Genomic DNA, 24,453 nt, shown 5'->3' on the forward strand with positions numbered 1-24,453 from the left:
AAGCCTGTAGGCAAAAAGTAAGTTTTACCCAAAAAGCGAAGTGCCCAAGAGCTCGTACACGAGAAACAAATTAAGTAGACGTTACTACCGGCCAGAAAAAATCCATAGGGGGAGACAGAGACGAGCTGATGTCTAAAACTCAAAAGGCAAACTGATTATGGTGGTCAGTGTTTAGTGACATCACTTCATTTATATTCTGCTGAAGCCAAAAGCTTCACTTATGTGATGTCAGGACTGTTTTTCGTTCTTAATCTTGATAACTTGTCGCAGAAATCCATGTTGATGCTTCTTAGACAAAAGGGTTATAAGATAAAAGTCTAACATTAACACTTGACCTGTGGGTGATCGCTTAGTTAAACTTTTACTTTGTTGTAAAGATTTTATCTTAATCTAAAACTTCTTGACGATGGTGAAGAGTCAATTGAATAAAATTTTTGGATATTATCCATCGTCTAGTAAATATAAAACTTAAAACGACGTTTCGGAGATGGGACTCTATCTCCGTCTTCAGGTTCCTACTCAGTTGGGCCCACTAGATAGAGCTAATCCCTATCTCCGGACCCGGAGTAGGAACCTGAAGACGGAGATAGAGTCCCATCTCCGAAACGTCGTTTTACGTTTTATATTTACTAGACGATGGATAATATCCAAGAAAATTTTTATTCAGGTTGTATCTTACTTTAAAGAGAACTGCTAACTGTCAGCGTGTTCGGTCTCCAGACCAAATATTCGAATCAGTGACAATCTGGTTAGAAACCAGGTTAGCTAACCACTCGATTAAAACTTTGCTAAATTCTTCAAGTTTTCACTGAGGTACGCGACACAAAACACGACCCACGTCGATAAGAAATAACACAGAATAATTTTATTCCAATTCGTAGAACCCTCTTCCTTTTTTCAGAGAGCTATTATCCGAATGTGTGTGTCCATCTCTTTAACTCTGCTTTAGTATGTTCGTCTCCTGATTTAACAAAGACCGCGGAAAAGAGAATCTAATTGATTTTCGCGGAACTCCGTATAAAAAGGCGTATTGCTGCTTCGTAAATTCATTCCACGAATAATACAAAACTGATTACTGTAAGAACTTATATGTTAACACCAAAATCGATTTTTTAAATAGACTCGAATCCCAGAGGCCTGTGTGGTAAAATAATCTAATCAATAACGCAAGTTTAAAAATAAAAATTTGTAAAATGTGTGAAGTCAAGACCACATTGTTCCTTTAATAACCAAAATTGTTACGTCCTGTGACACATTTAAAACAGACACACTATTATAGATAAGTTGGGAGACAGTATTATCACTCCTGCTTCATCCTATATAGGTCCCGTCTTCGAATACCGGCCCTAAGACGGGATATACACAAATGTATATATTTTATCAAGACACATTCTTCGATAGTGTCTAAAAATATTCTATGACAAATTCTTTTTAATTCCACGATTCACAATTGTCCTACCTCAAAGATAAATAATATACAGAGCCGAAAACGTTTATTAAATAACAAAAGAATTAATCAGATACAATAAAAAATTTATTGAAAAAAATATGAGGTAATTTAATTTGTAACATGAAAATGTATTATGTAAGCGGCAGACGTTTCAAATTCTTGTTTTATTTTACAAACATCCCAGTACCATTCCGCGTGTGGCGTAACAAATTAGAATTTTGTGTGTTCTTTATAATTGACTATGTGTACATAATTTTTAGCATAATCTTATATATTTATCTTGACATACATGACATCTTCACGTACTTAAAACATGTGGAGGGCCTAGAATAAGTACCATGTTCTATACTTCGAATTCTGTAGCATGTATCAGATATTTACATTCCTGAAAGATTTCTATTTGCAGAGTAAATTCAGATTATCCTCAAGAATAAATCGCATTATTCAATATCAACAGGACTTACTCATAAGCCTCTAGTGCGCATCTCAGCATAAAAACTACAAAATTATTTTTTAATTTTATATAAATTAATATTTAATCGGTTTTTACGCCAATTAAACGAAATCAATATATAAAATTATAGTCATATAATTTAAATTTTAAAACTTTACATGTTTGAAAATAAACATTTATTTATTCAAACTCTACCCTAAATAATACATGGTACACATTGTACGAAAACTCTATAATGCCATTAAGCTTCGTAACTAACTCGATGAAGCCTATTAGTATTGATTGCAAGGCACGGTTCAATACTGAATAAATAAGTTCCATTTCAATACGCGTGTTCCAAATTCGTGTCTTTCAAAGAAAACAAGCATTATTTAATTTACAATGATTAGACTTATATCAAACCATTACAAGCGCTATATATATTATTTAAATTAAAATTATTCTTCATTACTAAAATCTTGTGTATTATCTAAATTACTAGCTCAAATGAAAAAAATATCTTGAATATTATTCATTATCGTAATTTTAATTCAAAACGAGGTTTTGAAGTTTATTGTATCCATTTGGTCTAACAGAACTTTGTTTACTGGACCACGGTCCAGTTTCCAAAACATAGTATTTTATTAAATTTAAAATGACATATAATATCCAAAATGTTTATCACTGTAACAATATCGCCCCAAACCTTTAAATAAAAACTTATTATCTGTACGGAGTACAGATTTAATAGTCTGGTTACATTACGTACAACAGCAGAACGTTTCACGATCACGAGAAAGATTAAACCAGCTTTTGTTGTCTGTTCGCGTCACTTTCTACTGAGTACATAAGATCCACAAATTTGAAGTTTGTGTTCTGAATTTAAATTTTTCTTCTTTACAATCTCTAGAGAAGTAATTTTATACTCTGTTCTGAGCATTCTAAATAAGTGTTCCACTACCCTGCAATAACTTGTGCAGGAAACGTCTCTCGCTTACATATGGGAAATTCCAAGTGACAGTCGAGTAAGGAACGCGTTCTTTTCTATTCTGCTCTGCGCATGTCCTGTGGGAGATGAGTTAACAGCGAGCGTATAAGCGAGCGTGTTCTATAGTCAACTGCATTACCCACTGTGTGTTTGATTAGTACAGAAATCGGGGCGAATCTTAGCGTTAGACGTCCGTCAGAAGTAAAAGAAAGTTTTTCAGAGGATTTAGGAGTAGTAGCACGTAAACAAACATATACTATCCATACAAAAAACATTATAACCCCACACATAGTACTTTATAGCTCGTTGTCCAACTTAAAATGTCGATAGTTTGACGTAAAACGCAGGGATTTATTCCTGCTTCTGGTATCATAGTAATAGTGATGAATTATTAAATATAACATCTCTTGGTATGTTCCTCGTTTACTATTTTTAATACATATTTATACGATTATTTATTTATTTCCTATGTCAATTCATACTCATTCCAAGAAAATAATTAAACATTAATTCCACAGATAAATATAACGTCTAACGTTTGAAAATTTTAAAAAATCTTCGAAATTTTAAAAAAAATAAAAATGGCTGCAAATTGCACGAAACGCATAGAAACCAAAAATTTTCGGAAAATTCGAAAAAAAAATTAGAAGTTTAAAATTTTTAAAAATTCTTAGTTTTGTGCGCTTTTTGGACGATTTCCGACGTTTTTTGATTTTTCGAAAATTTTCGAAAAAATTGAAATTTTAAAAAAAATAAAAATGGCTCCAAATGGCATGAAACACAGAAAACTAAACATTTTCGACATTTTCGCAAAAATTTTGAATTCGGAATTTTTCAAAAAAATTTGGTTTTGTGCGCTTTTTGGACAATGTCCTACGTTTTTAGATTTTTCGAAAATTTTTATATTTTTCGTCAAACGTTTTTCCACAATATCCACAATACCATGTAAATGGAAAGCTACAAACAGAACTACGGATCATTATAATACATTGCATCAAATATCTAATAGTTTTTAAAATATTTTAAATTGATAAAAACCTGAAGACGACGGTATTACTCGTCGAAACATGTCGTTTTAATAAAAGCGCTAAAAAATATAATGTAAAATCGTATTTACGATTAAGAGCGCTAATATAATATTTTACACAACAAAATGTTTTAATATTATATAATTTTTACAACACCAATAAACTTCAAACGTTTGTGTATAGACTGTACAAAATAAATATATTTAATCAAACACAAACATGACGCATATAAGATACAAATTGATGAATTATTGTTAACTTCTTTCAGAGTTGCATAAGATAAAACGAATAGTGATTGACCATATCTGTATGTTCATATGCAAAACACAAAATCGATTTTGATTAGTAATGTATTTGAATAAGAACGTAAAATATTGGGCGAATTTAATTTTCATTCATATCGATTCCTTCTACCACTTAAATTTAATTAAATTTAACTTAATACACTTTATTTTAACAGCTTATCGAAATAAAATTGTGCCTCATACAAAATTATCGGTCTCAACAAGATTTACAATCGAATTTAGAATATTTTAATTGCGAATATTAAAAACAATTACAACGAAAATATACCTTCGAATTCTGTATTGGGATGGGCTCAATTCCATTAGCAGTAATATATTTCTATTTGAGTAAAATAGTATTAATAATAATAATAAATAAATACAACAATAGTATTCAAGGTCATTATTGAAATAGTTTTATCCGGGATATTATTTCAAGAGTACGATCCCCTGATGGCTTAACCCGCAAGGACACAATTTTGCTGTGTCTAAACCCAGCGATAACAGAGCAGTGGAATTTGAAATCCAGGTGGTCTAGACACACGACAATAAACTTTGGAGGGTGGCAGAACCTCTCCATGGGGCTAGGCCCGAGTGTAGAAGCATTTTTTTAAACCTAGGGGTAGAGTAGATTTTATTAATGATAAGACGTAAAAACTTGAAATTATAGAATGTGTAATATTTTATATTATTTCGGTCTGGAAAAACTTGAAACAGAGCAATTTTATCACGAATGTAATGCAGAACGTAAAGTGTCTTCATAATAAGTAGTTTCGTCTGACTTACGTAAAAAAACATACGAGATTTAGCCTTTGTTTATGTTTTGAACATATCACCTCGTAAGAATAAAACTTGGTTCCCTGTGATTGAGACATATTGAATGTCATATTCAAGCGATTGAATCAGATTTCTGTATCCCATTTTGTGTTATGTCCCCATTCCGTAGTCGAAAAGGAGGGAAAGAACAGATGGCGGAAGACGTATTTCCCAAATGTTATAAGAAGGAGAACGTAGTATCAGAAAGATAAAGGGATATCGAGAGCAGTAATACTGGGGAGTTTTCATTTTTAATCAAAACTTGGGGGCGATGCTTTCATGGCGGGTGCAGGTGGCCGTAATGGCTCAGCCAAAACAGCGACCGGGTGTTCCGAAACGATGTACCCGATTTAACACTCTCAAGCCCAGAAATATTTCCTATTCTTCTCTGAACCTTCTTTGAACAACATCTACTCTGATGGAATTCATAGACAGTTCTAAACACATAAATTCATTTACAAACTGTTTAATAATTCACTGACGAGTAAAGAATCAAACATAAACCATAAGGAATTTTTATACACATGCTTTCATTTGAAGATTTCTGTCTTCTGGGTTGTTGGGCTGTGTAGTGTTATCGATGTTTACTAACGTTTCAGAGGTCATACTGCCTCATTCATCGCCCTGATGAAGGAGGCATCATGACCTCTGAAACGTTGGTAAACATCGACCAGACTACACAGCGCAACAACCCAGAAGACAGAAATCTTCATCGTCCTGATGATGGAGGCAGTATGACCTCTGACACGTTGGTAAACATCGAAAAGACTACACAGCGCAACAACCCAGAAGACAGAAATCTTCATCGTCCTGATGATGGAGGCAGTATGACCTCTGACACGTTGGTAAACATCGAAAAGACTACACAGCGCAACAACCCAGAAGACAGAAATCTTCATCGCCCTGATGATGGAGGCAGTATGACCTCTGAAACGTTGGTTAACATCGACCAGACTACACAGCGCAACAACCCAGAAGACAGAAATCTTCATACTCATCGCCCTGAGGACGGAGGCAGTATGACCTCTGAAACGTTGGTAAACATCGACCAGACTACACAGCGCAACAACCCAGAAGACAGAAATCTTCATACTCATCGCCCTGAGGACGGAGGCAGTATGACCTCTGAAACGTTGGTAAACATCGACCAGACTACACAGCGCAACAACCCAGAAGACAGAAATCTTCATACTCTGATGACGGAGGCAGTATGACCTCTGAAACGTTGGTTAACATCGACCAGACTACATAGCGCAACAACCCAGAAGACAGAAATCTTCATACTCACCGCTGTGAAAACCTCAAATCTTACGTGCTTTAATTTCCTTATCTCTGATTGTATACTCTTATTGTATTAATTTAATATTGTCGTACCATCTGCTGATAAGGACTGGCGTTCAAGACGTCGAAGGTAGCGTAATAATGAACAGTGAAGTAACAAAAGAAAAATGAAATATAACAATTATGATGACGGTTTCAAAGGGGAACCACAGAAGTATCTCATGTCGACAAAAGAGTCGATACGAACATGTGAGTAGAAATTTCGATATCTCGCTCTGAACCATTTGGACATTGCTTCGTGTATTTATAAACTATCAATCCTAATGCAGCCTTTCAATTAGTATTATACGTGTTCATTAATTTCTGTTTATACATTTCGTAGTAAGAGAAATGAAACATTTTGTATTAACTGTAATGCATCTCACTGAAATTTTCTGTATACTATCATAAAGAGATTTAAACATAACCATAACGCAGAGCACAAATTTCCCATTCCATACATAATAAAAGAATTCACTCTAGAAATAATTCCATGTAAACGGATATATTTGTGTTTTTACATATCGCTTCAAATATTTTACTATCATTAGTATTACGTCATATTAATATAACTGAACTTTACGTTCTTAACGAATTTTCATTTATTAATTTTCATTAAATTAAAATATTTCTTAAAACATCTAGTCAAGAACACAGGAGGTTTATTAAATATTAATTATATAAAGTTGACCATGGAACAAATTAACAACTTAAGCTCTTTTTTTTTTGAAGAACTACCTTGCTGAAACAAACGTATATCTTAACAGAATATTTTATCGTAAATCAAGACGAACATAGAACTCTATTCTCAAAGATACCTCATTCTTTCAATTAACAAAAGCCTTCTTTCCTTCTTTGATAAAATCAGACAGGAAAACAGAGAATAACAACTGTACATACAGAAAATATGCTCTGTTCTTTGAGTTTGCCCTAAGAACATTGTGCTACGTCACTATACTGTGCCCAGACAGAGACGTATCAGAAGAGACATTATTCTCAAGATGTTACCCTTTCACAAAGCTTTTCTTTCTGACTTAAATGAGACGAGGGCTAATTGAACGCACCCTGCTTCATTAACTCACCCCTACTGGCTAAAGCAGCACCTTTTAGAACATCAGACACAAAAACACGAGTAATCCACGTTTCGTTACAAGTAAAAAATAAAGAAAAATACACAAAATTAAGCCTCTGATAAATTACGTCTGATATTTCTAAACTAATTTAATTACGGAATAGTCTAAGCTTTTATCTATGCTGTTAAACTAATTAACTTTTCAGAAACTTGCAATTATCATTTAACGTGTATGTTGAATAAACACTGACGACCGATAAACGTTTTAAACATCTACCAAAAACACATTTTACGTTTAATAAACACAGACGAGAACTTAGTATAATGGATCGTAATCGGAGATTAACATTTATAACATCAACGCATCGATAATTCTCTAAACGTTTATATTGCAATAAATCAGATGTATCAAAACTTTACTTTTATTGGATCTATAAAAATTTTAATTTTATTTCGGAACTTAGGTAATATATAATGTTCATACTCATTGTAACTTATTTACGTATTATGTACTTCGTGACCCAGGGATGACTCACAAAGTTCCGAAGTAACTTGTATTTTTCGAAACTCAGAAAAAATTATGTATAATAAGAGAAATTTCATGATAAAGGACCAGGTCTATATATGCACGCTTCATGTAATACGATCACAATATGACGATAAACTCCCACTTACCTGGTCGATACGTATGTTATCCACGATGAAGTTAAACCAGAGACGAAATCTTGGATTACAAGTGTCGGGACGTATAAACAAATCATATTCATATTCTGATATCAGATCCACACGTCCGAGGTTACCTGTAAAAATATTCAAATCTGTATTATAATATACAACTGTCTCATAATCTTCTGTGTAGTGATTTAACCTAACAAAAAAAAAATTATATTAGCCGTCGCGAAATTGCATGCATACAATTTGTATATGTACCCCTTACATCCATACCAACTTCCAAGGTAAAATCTTCCCTCCTGAGTAACAGATAACAGCTTAAATCGGTTCATCGTATGAGGTCTATAAGAAGAACACCAGTTTTTATGTCTTTTCAGTAAGTTACTAATTTCCCACCAAAAAATTAGTCAGTAAGGAAATATACCGACATTAGTATCTCTCATCACAACGCTAAGTACACCGTTAGTACTGCCACTCATACAGCCATTTAAATTAATTAAGAACATTAATAAACCATCTGACGTTTCCGTCATCATTTCTACTCAACTATTAACGACGTTAGAGCTGAGACGTGAGGCCCAAAGGGCTGTGAAGATGACAGATGACGTAATTGTTAATAGTCACACCGCGTAGTCTAATAGGTAGAAAATAATATCTAAAAACACATAATCTTTCCATCTTCAGGGCAGAATATAAATTCAACATATTTCTCTGGTATCTACTACGAGTCCACAAGGTGTTATAACTCACAAGAGACCAAATTATTGACAATGGAGATGACAGAATACCAACGTAAGAAAGTATCTTATAAAAAAGTAGTCCATTAAGTTATTAATACTCAGTATAATACTGAATATTTGGTTTTATTCTCAGTATTATAAGTAACATTAATATTCTATCTGAGGTTATCAGGGGAATGTGATACAGTTGACAAGCCTTGCGGTAAAGAATTCTGTCGCCCCTTCGAATGTCCTTTTAAAGATACGAAAAGTGTGTAAAAGTTTTAATTTCAAACACTGACACGTATTAAATTAATATTAAACAGACATACCGGTGTGTCCATGGGTGAATATGTAAAAGTTGATTGAGTGGTAGGACACCAGGTGGGATTTTTGTCATTAGGCCCTATACAGACAAAATCATCGGTTCTAGCCTGTGATCTCACATGTCTTTAAACAGCCAATTCTTTTCAGATTCTTAACATGAGAAACTTTAACACTCGTAAAATTTCAGGTTCTAACTGCGTCGAGTACGAATTTAACTCTGAAATACTGCTTGTCGTGTCCGGGGTTCAATCCCCGATGGGGGCAGAGGATTTTTTTCATAAACCTCTGCGTCCAGACCGGCTCTGGGGCGCACCCAGCCTCCTATCCAATGGGTACCGGGGTCCTTTCCCGGGGGTAAAGCCGGCCGGGGCGTGATGCTGACCACTCACCCCCATCTAGTGCCGAGGTCAAGAATGAGTAGGAGCTATACGGGCTCTCCCCCCAAGCGCCTACATGGCGTATAGTGGGACAAACTTTAATTTTACTGTTTGTCGTGTAGACTAGTACCAGTTTATCGACGTTTTAAAGGTACCTTCTGCCTCAATCATCAGTTTAATCTCACTGGACTGATAATGAAATAAACAAGCACGTCTGAAACGTCGGTAAACGTCTTCCAGACTAGACGGTACAGCATCCCAGAAGAGAGTAATCTTGAACTTTATCTTAAGAAGCAACAGATAAAATATTAGTGTCTGTAACGTGTTTGTTAGTTGTCTAGTAACATGACATGTTCGCGCCCTTTTAGTGATAACACAAAACGATACTGGTTATGAAAATAAATAGAGTAATTCTGTTACATGCTCTTAAAAATTGAAGGGGGAGAAGTGGTTAGTGAAACGTAACGGAGAAATATGTGACGACGTTTAAAGACGTTCGTAGTATAATAAAAAAACATACTTTTATAAAGGTTGTAGTAACGCAATGGAATCCAATGTACAGAACTATAAAATACGTGCTATCAGATCACAAGTTTAACCGCACAAGGAAAGCACTAGAGTGTTTGAAACAGATGTTTGATTAAAAGAATTTCCTGAGCAAACACGACGGTGGAGAGCTACCACGTGGCACTAACGTTATAATATCATAGCTTATAATAACCGATTCAAGTTAACTGCCTCACTTAAAACTCAACTTACACCTCTCCTCATTTTCCCTATTCGCCACAAAGTTAATGACGACCAACATCAAATTTAACTTTACTCCCTGTTCCACAGAAACTGCTCAAATTCTCTCTGTGTCCTTACGATTATAACTCACGGCCAGCAAACACTGCCTTCGAACACGTGTATATACAAATATTAAAATATAATTTTAATAAATTACCATGTCTTTGTGAAATACAAAAAATAGTACGTAGATCAATCACATAAAAACATACATGTTATAATTAAAACTAAAAAAGTAATATTGTCCAACTATACGCCATGTAGGCGCTTGGGGTGAGAGCAGGTATATCTCCTACTGATTCTCAACCTCAGCACTAGATGGGGGTAACGTCACGCCCAGGTCTCGCGTTACCCCCCGAGAAGGACCCCGGTACCCATTGGACAGAAGGCTGGGTGGGCCCCAGAGCATAGGCTAGAGGAAAAATTCTCTGCTCCCGTCGGGGATCGAACCCCAGTCGTCCATCATGTTATCAGTACATTTTGGAAACAAGATTAACTTCAAAACAGTAGTAAGTGACTACACATCTGACATAAATAAATATTGTATAAAACAATGGAATGATATTCTATATCACACGGTGATAAAATCTGATACGTTCCCTTAAAAGATAAAAAATGTGTTAAACAAAATACATAAGATTTTAAAATAAAAGCCTCTAATTAACACGAGTATTTATGGTGATTATTAATAAGAATGTACAGTGTACATTGAAAGAATCAGAAATTAAATTTACGTTTAGAGGATAGAGAGAGAGAGATAAGATAAGATTAAAAATATTTAAGAATCCATTCCGTACCGCAAAGAAAACACAACGTTAACCCATTACAAAGATCACCTGGTTAATTATGTTTAATGAAATAATCGCTGTCTCCAATAAGAATGTTACTGAGTCGTAAAGTCAAAACGAGTTACTGATTATTAAAGGAGGCTTTAACGGGTTAAGAACCATAGAAATCTATGTACCAACACTAAATAAGGAGAGTATCGAATCTAAATATCCAATAGCTTCTGCGACGTGGTGTCTGGACCATGGTTCCCAATTTTACAATTCAGTGCGATGTTTGAACATCAGTAAGTCGTTATTGAAGCAAACTAGAAATTCGAGCAGTGTCAACTACCAGTGTTAGAGGAACTTCGTAACACTGGCAAAGTAAAACTCCCCCTTGTACTAAACTAGGCACTACGCCATGCAGACGTAGCTCAACAACTTAATCTCGGCATCAGGTAGAGGTGCGTAGTTAATTTCACGCTCCGACACACTAGACAGGAAGTAGAGTGGAGGTCTAAAATCGGTCTGAACGCTGTAACATTCCACGTGTTAGTAATATTTTAAATATATCGTTTAAAGACTATGGAGCATGATTTGAAGTTGTGAGGGTGGTGGGTAGGAAGATGGCTGTCTTATGGGCTCTATCGTTGTACAGTGTGATAGACGTTTACCAACGTTTAAGAGATCGAATCGCCCTGATGACAGAGACAGCAAAGACCTCCGAAACACCGGTAAACTTGAGCAGATTATACGGAGAAGCAAATTTGTTTTTTTTTTTTCTCCAGAAAATTGTGTTTCATTTTAGAATATCGAATTTTTGACTTACTAAACTGGTTAGAAACAGTTTTCCAACTTATAAATTAAGGGCCGCGTCAGATTAGCTAAGAATAAGAATGAAATTTTGAAGGAATTAAATAGGTCACGTAGAAACGATACCATCGCAATATTTAGAAATTTGAAATGAATAAAAACCATTCTGATTTATTTTAAAATAGCAACAACAAAAAAAGTTTTGTTGTAAATCTGGGATTGAAAATTAATACGTATGCCGTCATAATTTGCGGTCAAATTAAATTATCACTATTTGGGCCAAAAATGATAAATTTGAGGGTATTATTTCTGAAATTTATTTTTTAACAATCAACTGGTTTCTACGTTATATGAGTATTGGGACACCATCTGCTGGAATAGTCGTTCTATTACTAATTAAACAGGGCTATTAAAAGGTCCACGTACAACTCTACTCTTCTGATATCAGGTAGCAAGAAATATATTGACTACCTGAGATATAATTAATATCTAAATAAGTTAAAGACAAATACTCTCAGAAAAATCATATTTTTATCAATGCGATTAAATTTTTTTTTTTTGCATTTTTTTCTCTCACAATGAAATTAAATATTTTATTACGCGATTCCTACGTCATTACAGATTTTTTTAATCATTTTCTTTTAATAAATACTCACACTAACATACCGATTGTAAGCTATTACTTCGACGAGACATTTTGACACAACAGTTATACCTAACGAGTTAAATAAACTTACTTTAAAGGTGACGAACGATATTTCCACGTGAAAGATCATTGTAAGCGTCATTAAATGATACATTAGACGTATAAAATAAATAAACTAATAATTCGGTACGTCCATAGTAGATTCAAAATACCAAGAATTGACGATAAAATGAAGTCACTCCGTTTTATATCATGGCCCAGTTTAACCCGACAAACAGTGCCACCTCGCTTGGACAGAAAACACGTAACACCATGGAAAGCCATAAATGTTCATCTTGTTCTAAGTGGACCAGTGTAAACCAGTTTCAGAGCATTTCTGCTGATGAATATAGATCGGCCCATAGCTTCAGTAGTAGCAGAGAGTACAAGTAAATGTTGTATAGAAATATTCATCATTGCCTGGAAGGAAGAATGTGACATTCTCGCTAGGAAGTTGAGGGTCATTATTTCAGACATTTCAACAAACTGCTAATAACATTTCTGCATCACTGGACAGTCATAAATCCTCGTTCAATACCAAAATGGTTCAAACACTGAACAGCGAAATATACAAAACGACTAACATATACCGAACAATGCTTTGCATTAATAATAATATATTTTACGTTTCCTGGCCGTTAAAGAGGTTATACGAGAGGACGCATTACTTTGTCCTGAGGTTTATTATCCTACATTTATAGCAGCACTGTTCCATGTCGATTTTTATGAAACTTCGTACGAACATGATTACAATATTATCAAGCACTAAACTTTTGGCTATGATGGTACCTAAGCATAAGCTATATAAGAGCTTTTTCATTTAAGAAAATTCTGTGATGATATACATTTTAAAAATGTGTACTTTACATTTAGGACAATTTTGTATAAAATATGATCTTCTTCTTATTCTTGCTAGCTTTCACACTTCATTCACACATGAGCCGGTCTTCGCTAAAGTAATTTCAGACTACGACGAAAATGAACTTTTTAATATTATCCTAAAAACATAAACTTTTATCCATTGAAGCTGAGTCGGTGTTATCTGACCTTGGATACATTAATCTATGTTATACAGTCCGATAAAACAGAATGTTTTAAACCCTCGCCACGACTGAATTCACAAATTTTTTCTAAACTAAATTTGTTATTCGTGGATATCAATTTTTATTATTCAGTGTTCTGTCTGACGACAGGTCCATATGAACAGGATCCTTCCATCCTTTTCTCGGACTGGGACCTGTTCATATACGTTCTTGGCAGATGATCCAGAAGTGGTTTGCCATTGCCTTCTTCTGTGTGTGAATGGAGTAATTGTTGGGATGCCACGGAGGAAAACTCCGTGTTGCCTAGACCACGGCCTTGCCCAACACAAGTTATAAATTCGGGCACCGCCGGGAATCGAACCCGAGACCCCAGGATTACAAGGCCAGCGTTCTAACCGCTAGACCAAAGCCTCAAATGCAAAATGTAACTTAACCTAAATGTTCAAACCAAATCAATTCTTTAATCTTTAAAAGTAATGCACGGCCAATTAATTATAACAGACTATGTCAATAACGAGCCATCTCTTGGACTGATATTACATATCTATGTACATTATCGTTAAACTCCATCATATATATGGTAATATATAACAATATTGTAAACTGGAAGCATTAAAATAACTTAGTAAAAGACTATTTCAATATAATACCTTACACATTTAAACATAAATAAAATTAGATAAAAAACGGAATTAAAAATATCTCGCTGTAGACACATGAACTAATTAGGATTTGAGGTTTTAACGGCGGTAACAAAACAAGATGGCTGTCTTCTGAGTTGTAGCGCTGTGTAGTGTCATAAAAGTCTACCAACGTTTCAGAGGTCCTTCCTGCCTCCATCATCAGTGTCATCAGAGAAATCTCCCTAAAGAAGGAAGCAACAAGCACCTCTGAAACGTCGGTAAACTTCTACCAGACAATGTTTTATGTTTGTGTTATACGTTTCAATACTTTCTTTCCGTGTTGACGGGGTTTTGTGTTAAAATATTTGTTACCGAACATCGAATCTAAATTGCAAATTTCCACTCCCGTAATTTCCAACTCAATAAAGCATTTAATGTTCTGTAAGCCAAATGTTGGGGAGGGGGGGGGGGGGAGAGGATCACTTTTAACAGTTTACACAGAGCGGACTTAAACAGCTAAGCCCCTGCCGATCTGCTGATTTGGATCCATCGCCGCGCACACTTCAATTGTTTGATACATGAACAATTTTATCCGCTGTAACACAACGAATTCACATGGACGAATACGAACGTTGTAGAATCATCATTTAGGACCATAAATGATGTCATTTTAATGAAAAACAGGCTTCTTATCATAAGACACTGACATTTATTAAGTAGCTGATTGACTATTAGATTATAAAAAGTAATTGTGATACATGGAGACAGTTTTTTAGGTACGACACGTGACGTAGCACGACAAAAACCACGGAAAAATATCTTTGTTAGTATTTAGGTCTCAAAGTTAGAACAAACCTTACAGTTTTCCGTAGTCTGAAAAATATATGACAGAAATCACAGTGTTTGTATAGGTCACACCAGACAATTTTCGTTGCAGTTATTAAGAAAAGAGAAAAGAGAGAAAATATACGTCCCCCCCCCTCCAAATCCAAAGCACACTGCTTCATCCCTGTCAATAAAATCCCTCGTGGCGATACAATTATCAACACGAGGATTAGGTCACGTCTCGCTGTGTGACTTGACTACAGTCCGATCCCCCATAATAAGTCACAAATTTGTGTCATCGTCAGAATTTTCATTATTTATATCACGTTATTTCAGACGACCGCCACGGTGGTCTAGCGGTTAGAATGCTGACCTTGTATTCCTGGGGTTCGTGTTCGATTCCCGGCGGTGCCCGAATTTATAACTTGTGTTGGGCAAGGCCGTGGTCTAGGCAACACGGAGTTTTCCTCCGGGGGCTTCCCCGGTTTCTCCGTGGCATCCCAACAATTACTCCATTCACACACAGAAGAAGGCAATGGCAAACCACTTCTGGATCATCTGCCAAGAACGTATATGAACAGGTCCCAGTCCGAGAAAAGGATGGAAGGATCCTGTTCATATGGACCTGTCGTCAGACAGAACACTAAATAAAATATAAAATAAAAAAATTCAGACGAGTTTAGAAAATGAAACCCTACACTTCATCCTTATTACAACATTTCCGAGGCATGCGACAAGCAGTTGAATAATCCATTTAATTGTAATAATTCTCATTTTAAAATACATTTTGTGAAATTTTGGGGTCGTAGATATTATTTTAGATTATTTATTAATGATAAAACACATAAATCCCTGTCACAGAACTACGTTCACGCAATGGTAATAAGAATAGTATTATATCACACCAACATGTGACAATAACAAATTATAATTTTTTTCCAAAATGTTCACTCTCCCCCGAGAGTCAACAGGGGTAAAATTATGAATTTAGAAATAAGACTATAAGAATATTTAGATAAATTAGGTATAAATGAAATGTAAAGCGAGAAAAAACATATATTATTATATACTTGTTCAATTTTATCAGTCTAATCACAATAAAATATTATTATTAAATATTAAAATATTACAATTAACATTTAAATATTTAAAATATATTAAAATGATGCTCTCAATCGAAATGTTCGATTTACATTAGAGCATCATCTTTTACACTACATGTTTCGGTTCTAAATGAACCATCTTCAGGTGTATAATCCATATAAACTCAAATGTAATATCCTATATTTATGCATATTTTTTTTAAATATGCTTAATCGAATTTAATAAATAAATAAACTTTTTTCAAAGGACATAATAACATCACTCTGATGATAGAGGCAATAATCTTCTACGAATTTAGATGCGAGAATGAAATAAATTGTTTTCTTTCTTTGCTTCAAACTCTGGAGGGCAGACAGATGGACAGACGGACGGAGAAGCAAAGTAATGGGAAGCTTAAAGTCACAAATAAATCAGGACAGACAAGGTCGGATGGGCAAGAGGTTCGGCGTGATCCCGCACTGAAGCGGATAACTGCGTGAGTCCGGAGAGACATCGCATTAGCCATAGAAATAAATCAAAATGGAGATTTCCCACACAAGGCGTAGGCTATACGTACTGTTCTTACAGTCGGCGATAAGAAGTTTTATTTCCAAAATTCAGGGGTTCCCAAAAAAAAAATACGACGTATGGTCTATAGGCTGTATTAAAGTACAAATTTATTCGTTTCGTCACGAAAAATACTGGGAATATGACGGTATTAATACGAGAATACATAACCTAAAAACATGAGTGTACAGTCACCTACTAAAGAATATGCAGTTTTAAGAAATCATAAGCAGTAGACATCCTAACGTTTATTTAAAATTTGCAGTCTAGGGCTAATACGCACACGTCTCAATCAACCAAATTTATTTCTTTCAAAACATAAACATAACCGTTCGCTACGTCGACATGTTAATATGTCTGTTTTATAAAAACACAAAAATGTCTTTTATATTACATTACACCATTATCAAAATACACGATTTCACATGTACAATTCTGCCTCAGAATCTAAATAAAATCTATATGTCACCATGTGATACCTGAGGTTCTCAGGGAAGTAAAGATTATGATTTTTTTGTGGGTTATGACGTCATTTATACTCGCAGGTACAGTCTACAGATCAGGAGAAAAGCCCTGATAGAAATGCGATATACGCGCATGCGCGAGATTTCGTCTGTGAGTGACGAGAATCATATTTCATCAGAGCTCCAGGCTTCAAGGTGTCACGTGACACACGCATAGGAGACGTTTACAAATAATTCTTTCTTTGACATGTTTAAAATAAACAATTTCATATTTAAGGCCTTTAGTATTCTAAAATAACGTTGTAATCGTAAACCGTCTACTACAGACGTGAAAATGTTTATAGAATCATAATGTAAAGACAGTTATTTACTGTATTTAAAAACCACAGATGTTTTCGGATATTTTGTATTCGATATATCGCGGGAATCATGGCATGGCGCTCCTAGTCGACTAGAGTCGTATTTGAACAGGGTCATGTTCATGACAACGAGCGTAAATTGGTGGATTATCTTGATGAATGGGTTGATAGGCCATTAGGGAAAACGCGAGCACTCGACCATGTCCTAGGCGAGATTTCTGCCTCGGCAAAAACCAAACGCGATTATGCGGTCCATCAAAAGGCGAGGACAAGTGTCATAATCGGAAACACATCACGAGAAATATGTAGGAAAACATCGTAAGTCTTTTCCGGTGCAATGTAATCATCAGTCTGAATATAATTTTATTTAATCACTGCAATGATTCCAGTGTTAAAATTAGTTTTATTTAACTTGATCGGGTGACAAATACAAAATAACAAAAATTATAGACCGCACATTTTAAAATGTAACTACAGCTGTAAAGAAAAGAATTATAAATTAAAATTAAGACATTTCGAAAAACGTAATAAACGTAAAGTATTTTAAGATCGTTATAATATATATAATTTTATTGTTACTAAAAACTTAATTAATAGCAGTATTGTCATGTCATAGCAAATTAATACGTTTTTCGTCTAAATTCTTTGTTACAGAAGACTCAAAACTTATCAAAATGAACAGAATAACCATATAAATACTAAAATAAGTACAGAAGTACTCTGTGGGGTTTAATGCAGATTATGTTTAAAGTAACCTTAACAATTTTCATATCGCAAGGAATAACCAGAAATATTTACCGATTTTTCTATCCCTTCATCTTGAAAATTACGCAAGCAGTTGAAATATTTTCCTAAAGCTCTAAATGTTATAAATTGTTATTATTTTCTCTTTAAACGAAGTGTATAAACATAAAACATTACGCAGTGGTCATATTTGTCCGTCTGTCCAGTATATTAAACTCGAGAACCACTTGACGGATTTTGATGAAATTTCATATGGATGTTACGCTATTCTACACGACCTCAAAATCGCGTTCTTGAATTTATTTATTTGTAGTGTTCTGTCTGACGACAGGTCCATATGAACAGGATCCTTCCATCCTTTTCTCGGACTGGGACCTGTTCATATACGTTCTTGGCAGATGATCCAGAAGTGGTTTGCCATTGCCTTCTTCTGTGTGTGAATGGAGTAATTGTTGGGATGCCACGGAGGAAAACTCCGTGTTGCCTAGACCACGGCCTTGCCCAACACAAGTTATAAATTCGGGCACCGCCGGGAATCGAACCCGAGACCCCAGGATTACAAGGCCAGCGTTCTAACCGCTAGACCACCTTATCTTATTATTATTTAGTGTTCTGTCTGACGACAGGTCCATATGAACAGGATCCTTCCATCCTTTTCTCGGACTGGGACCTGTTCATATACGTTCTTGGCAGATGATCCAGAAGTGGTTTGCCATTGCCTTCTTCTGTGTATGAATGGAGTAATTGTTGGGATGCCACGGAAAAACCGGGGAAGCCCCCGGAGGAAAACTCCGTGATGCCTAGACCACGGCCTTGCCCAACACAAGTTATAAATTTGAGCACCACCGGGAATTGAACCCGGGACCCGAGGCTTACAAGGCTAGTGTTCTTAATACAAATGGCAACGGAATAAACTGTTAATTTAAGAAGACGTTATGGTAGTGATGTGCAGAACAAGATTTTTTTGTGTGTAACTTAAATTACTAGGTTGATGGTAACATAACCATAAACGCAGTATTGATAATTCTAGAATGTCTGTACAGGAATATTGTGGTATAAAAATAAATTTCAATTTCCGACTTTCATTCTTGAGCTAGAAAACATCAAATCAGTGTTCTTAGGACTGACAACGTAAAACTGTAGAACTTCCCTTGTAAACCCACGTCTTCACTACAGAAGTTTTGTTCCTTCAACAGGAAATAACTATTCCCAACTGAAATGGTAAAAAAATAAAAAAAAGACACCTTCATAAATTTCTTACAATTTACTGAGAGAATACGAGACGTCAGACTGCAACACGCATGCGTAGTACTATTCCACTTTCACTCTGCCCAGGTTTCGTAACGATTCCAACACTTCCATACCTGTCTTCACCAAATCACATGTTTTCAAGGTCACAACAAGATCTGGCGACAACAAAAACGAGACTAAGTCAACAAAGATTTAGCAACGTCAACCATATTGTACTGCTGACAGCCGAGTGGCAAGGAGTAGTACATGTCCTTCAGTGACCTTGAAATATAAAATTCGCTGACGGCTTCTATATTAAAGTTGAGCACGGCGTAATAATAAATATATTTTTTTTTGTTAATTCTCCCTCTGTCTCTTGCATAAGAACTTAAGTGTAAGAGTCGATTACTTAACAAGCCTATAGTAATTAAGCCTTTAAGAAGATTGGTATCATGGCTGTGTGTTCCCGGGGATAATGCCGTTCGGGATCTTCGGTCTGGTTGGATGCTGTGGTCTGAGGAATGTGAGAAACTGGGCCGGTTGTGTAAACTCTCTGAAGCAAGACTTTCAATATTAATGGTTGTGTTTTGCTACAACCCTCATGCACCTACCAAAACTCCCTGCTCCCACGGGAAGCAATTAGGGAAGTTTCTTACCCCAATCGGCTTGAAACTTATAAATCTTCACAAATTACCCTCGCAACGAGTGAGTTTTCCTAAAGCGCGAATACGTTCGCTCATTTCGGATCGATTCTACAGTGGCATAACAAAACCAATTAAGAAGTGCTGTTTAAGTTATAGTTTTGCTAATAGTCTACGCGATTTCTCTGTTCACAAAAAAAAAACACAAATGTTAAATGACTGAAAGAATGTTTTATGTATCTGACACACGTTGTACGTAGCAGCAAAGTCAGCTTTCCGCCTGTCACTTTTCGCCCCATTAAGTTTAAAAACTTTCTATCTTCTCTGACATTTTATTGGAATTCTGCTGGAGTGACAGAACCATTATACGTACCACCTTCTTAACATTACACGCATTTGTAGTCTGTTTCCTTACATAACGGAAATAATTTTGGTCTTTCAAATAGATAAGTGTTCACAAATGCAGTTACTTTACATTCGCTGGCTATAATTTAGATTACTTTAAGTGTTTTAGTACTTATAAAAAAGTAACCTTGACATACCGAATTAATTTTAAAATGTTTAAGTAACCATTGTCCATATTTTAATTTAATATTAATTAACAATTTCTTAAAATTTGAGGTTTAAATAGACAGATAAAATAAAAAGTTTGACTGCAATACTTTTAAATCCTGAGGTTAAAATATAAAAAAATAATATAAATCTTCAAATTGATATATCATGAGAACTAATATATAAAAATTCTATACGAAATTACTACTAAACTTTGCATTCTAGAAAAAATATAACATGATGTGATACTGAAACATTTTTCCGAATTAAAGATTTAATATACATAAAAAAGCGGGCTAATGTTTACTGAACTTTTGTTTTAAAAATAATAACATCCAAGCAATTATTCTCCGGCTTTATTCGATAACACTTTCCATTTCAACTCACTTGTTTTTTTCCTATTGTAGCAAAAGACAAGTACTCATAGCCCTGATGATGGAGGCAGTAAGTACGTCTGAAACGTCGGTAAACTTCTACCACACTACACGGCCGAACAACCCAGAAGACAGCCATCTAAATCCAAATAGTCTATATATGTATAAAAAACAGTTTTCTTTGAACTCAAGAGAAGACCGTTTTAAAATTAATAAGCGTTCATTTAACCTGGAATACGAAATCTAGATATAAAAGATCTAAAATTCTTTTTAAGTCATTTAAGCAGTTATTGTGACCATTAAAGTTATTCTAATTAAAACATCTTTTAAGCGCGGACATAATCCCTGATTAGACAGATCGGTAACATCTCATATAATGAGTATAATGAATTATTTCCGGGCTAACAACCGTGTCTGGTGGCTGAAAGGCGAAGATACCAAATATTCTAGAACCATCTTAGCTCTCGTCCTCCCGGTACTGAAGTGGTTTCGATATCCAACCACTTTCAACCACCCGAGAAGAATTTATTATACTTAGTCGCTGTTAAAACCTCAGATCTTACACGATTATAATAGGTTGTGAATAAATGTATTTCGCAATTTGATTCGTTGAGTGATAAGACAAGTGTCTGGTAGGATCCACAACATTCCATCAACAAACCTGTCTCACTTACCAGTCTCAAACGAAGCGTCGAAACACAGATGACCTCGCTTGGCTTTGCCACTCTGACCTGGAGGTCTCATGACCACACGAGTTACGTTGCCTAGACCTCCTTCCGCATCGCTGTCCTCACTGTCTAAGAAACAAGAAATCAGCTATTAACAGTCGATACACCCAAGCACGGTCGAAGGAAACCCCTCACTATAAACATCTACCGATTCCTGGATTTTAGGTATTGGGTTAATATTTGACATCAAATTATAGGATTAGACGTGGGTAAATGATTTAATTAATTAATCTTGTCGTGTCTAATCACAATTTAAAATTTAAAATTAAGATAATTAAAATACCATGTGATGCTCCTTATATATATAAAATTGTAATTTTTACACACCTGAAGATGGTTCATCTAAGAACCGAAACATGTAGTGAGAAAGTGATGTTCCAAATGTAAATCGAATGTTTCGATAAGGAGCATCACATGGTATTTTAATTATCTTAATTTTAAATTTTAAATTGTGATTAGACGGACAACATTAATTAATTAAATATATTTTTTCCACAATATGACGCAACTCTATCATCTTATATGGGTAAATGATGTTAAAATAACGGTCTAAAATAAATTCTCTGCATTTATCTTGAGGGACTGATAAAAAAACATTATAAACCAAAATAGACTTCGCCCCTCTTTAGTCTGGGACCACCCGAATTTGAGATGAATGCTAATTACTGATATATGATACAACATTACCTGAGAAAACTTACACAAATTATTTTAACACCTTGTATCTGATATAATAACAATCTGTATCAGTAGAACATACATTTTATGCTTTTAAAGTCAATGGCTTTAGTGAGAGAATTGAGCAGAATATCCTTTTGCCAGTGATGGAATATTAACTTCTATTTATCTCGTTACTAAATGAAGAGTTGATCATAACACGTAATGACATGTGACATTTTTACGCAAAGCAGCAGACGAGATGAGAATCTCAATTATTATTTCAAAACCTCAATAGTAAAGACATTAAATCGGTTTGTAATAACAAGTAACAAATTAACAGATGCTTTCGCGGGCCGGATCCGGCCCGCTGGCCGCCAGTATATCACCCTTCCTTAGAGTATAAATCTAGTTTAGCTTTTAAAACCATGGCAGAACTTGAAACGTATTAAAAGTAACTGTACGTAAATATCGACAGGAAAATCTATTAAAACCTGACAGCCTGTCGCCAGAATATGATTTTCCTTTTACCTGGGAAATGTTGATCTCGCGGTAGAGTTGTATTTCCTTAACGCAGTTCATAATTCCTTTCTGTTGGACAAGTACCCAGAAATCGTAGTTCCTCTGCGGAGATGATTGATTGAAGTATACATAGAGAAAGACCCTATGACTTTGACATGGATATAATGGAAAGAGATGGATCATTTATAGGAGATATTCCATTCCTAGAGTACACCAAATGAACACGCTGAGCAATCAGACGATTCTGATATTTTTTACTACACCAAACTCGGAACATAAAAAGAAGAAATTTGCACTCGGAAATATCCAAACAACTTCTCATATCAAATAACCTCTTATATATTATATACGTTGTTAATCTTCATTGAATAATGCGGTTCTTTTAAGCTTTCTAAAAAACTTTCTACACCCATAAGTGTAATGAAAACTTTGGAATAAAAACTGATATATACTTTAAGACACTAATGAACTAATATTTTTCCAAAGTGACCGCTGATATTTTGTGTACTTTATTAACTTTATGGTAATTTATTTCATATATAATCTTAATATTTTAAAATTTTACTTCATTAGACCTGAGCCGGGATAGCTCAGTCAGTATAGTGACTAGCTACGGGCTGGACGACCGGGGTTCGATCCCCGACGGGGGCAGAGGATTTTTCCTCTAGCCTCTGCGTCCAGACCGGCTCTGGGGCCCACCCAGCCTCCTCTACAATGGGTACCGGGGTCTTTTCCCCGGGGTAAAGCCGGCCGGGACGTGACTCTAACCACTCACCCCCATCTAGTGCCGAGGTCAGGAATTAATAGGAGCTATACGGGCTCTCCCCCCAAGCGCCTACATGGCGTATAGTGGGGCAAACTTTACTTTTACTTCATTAGACACAATAAAGTAGAAAGTTGTGGTTTGTCTATGAATAAAATATCAGAATAGACATGATAGGAGTCAATGAATATTCTTCTTATAGTAAAACATTTTGTAAGTCTAAATTTAACTATACTCGATGAGAACTCCAGACGTTAAAATGGTTGCAGTAGAGCAGTCATGATTTCAAACTCACGAACAACGCAGAAAAAATTCAGTAGTTCTTGAAATTCAAAACTTTGGTCTGTTCACATATATAGTACATGTACAAACTTAGTTTCCTTTAGTTAAAAAAAAAATATGTGAGAGAATAAGAACTTGGATTGAAGTAGAGACGACGTAGAATCCAGTACAGGTTGATAACTTGCAATTTGTTTCCAAACGCTATAATATATATCTCGTTTTGCTGCCATGGAATAGAATTGTTCAAACCATAAAAGAATCAGAACTTGGGCCAAAACCTTCTCTCCTCATCCTCGCCTCCAACTTTGTCCTCCAACCTCACTATTTCTCCTCTCCTGAAGTTTTCTGAAGGAAGAAATTCCCTGATCCTGTTTGATCTTGTCAACTCCTGCTACTCTAACGGAACAAAGAAAATTTCCAAGAAAATGTCTCCGACGGTTTCTAAGTCCTTCGAAA

The 24,453-nt window shown here is 35.2% G+C and overlaps 1 protein-coding gene across 8 annotated transcripts in view; it reads right to left on the reverse strand.

Moving 5' to 3' along the window:
- The window catches only part of LOC110831251 (cytosolic carboxypeptidase 6), a 323,299-nt gene that overhangs the window by 218,587 nt on the left and 80,259 nt on the right, over positions 1-24,453 (reverse strand). For 7 of the 8 annotated variants that reach the window (XR_015536683.1, XR_015536682.1, XR_015536680.1 and 4 more), the window contains 2 exons: positions 21,720-21,842; positions 8,067-8,191 (listed from right to left, as the gene is read on the reverse strand). Coding sequence is in view for 4 of the 8 variants with exons in the window: in XM_022067026.2 (XP_021922718.1) it covers positions 8,067-8,191; positions 21,720-21,842 (248 nt within the window). In the remaining 4 variants the exon portion in view is untranslated. The remainder of the gene's footprint in view (positions 1-8,066; positions 8,192-21,719; positions 21,843-24,453) is intronic. The other variant, XM_087354440.1, reaches the window with a different exon arrangement.

Source organism: Zootermopsis nevadensis, unplaced genomic scaffold (genome assembly GCF_977971745.1).
Source record: "Zootermopsis nevadensis isolate Lab colony 2312 unplaced genomic scaffold, Znev_1.0 Znev_ptg000023l, whole genome shotgun sequence".
Taxonomy (NCBI): Eukaryota; Metazoa; Arthropoda; class Insecta; order Blattodea; family Termopsidae; genus Zootermopsis; species Zootermopsis nevadensis.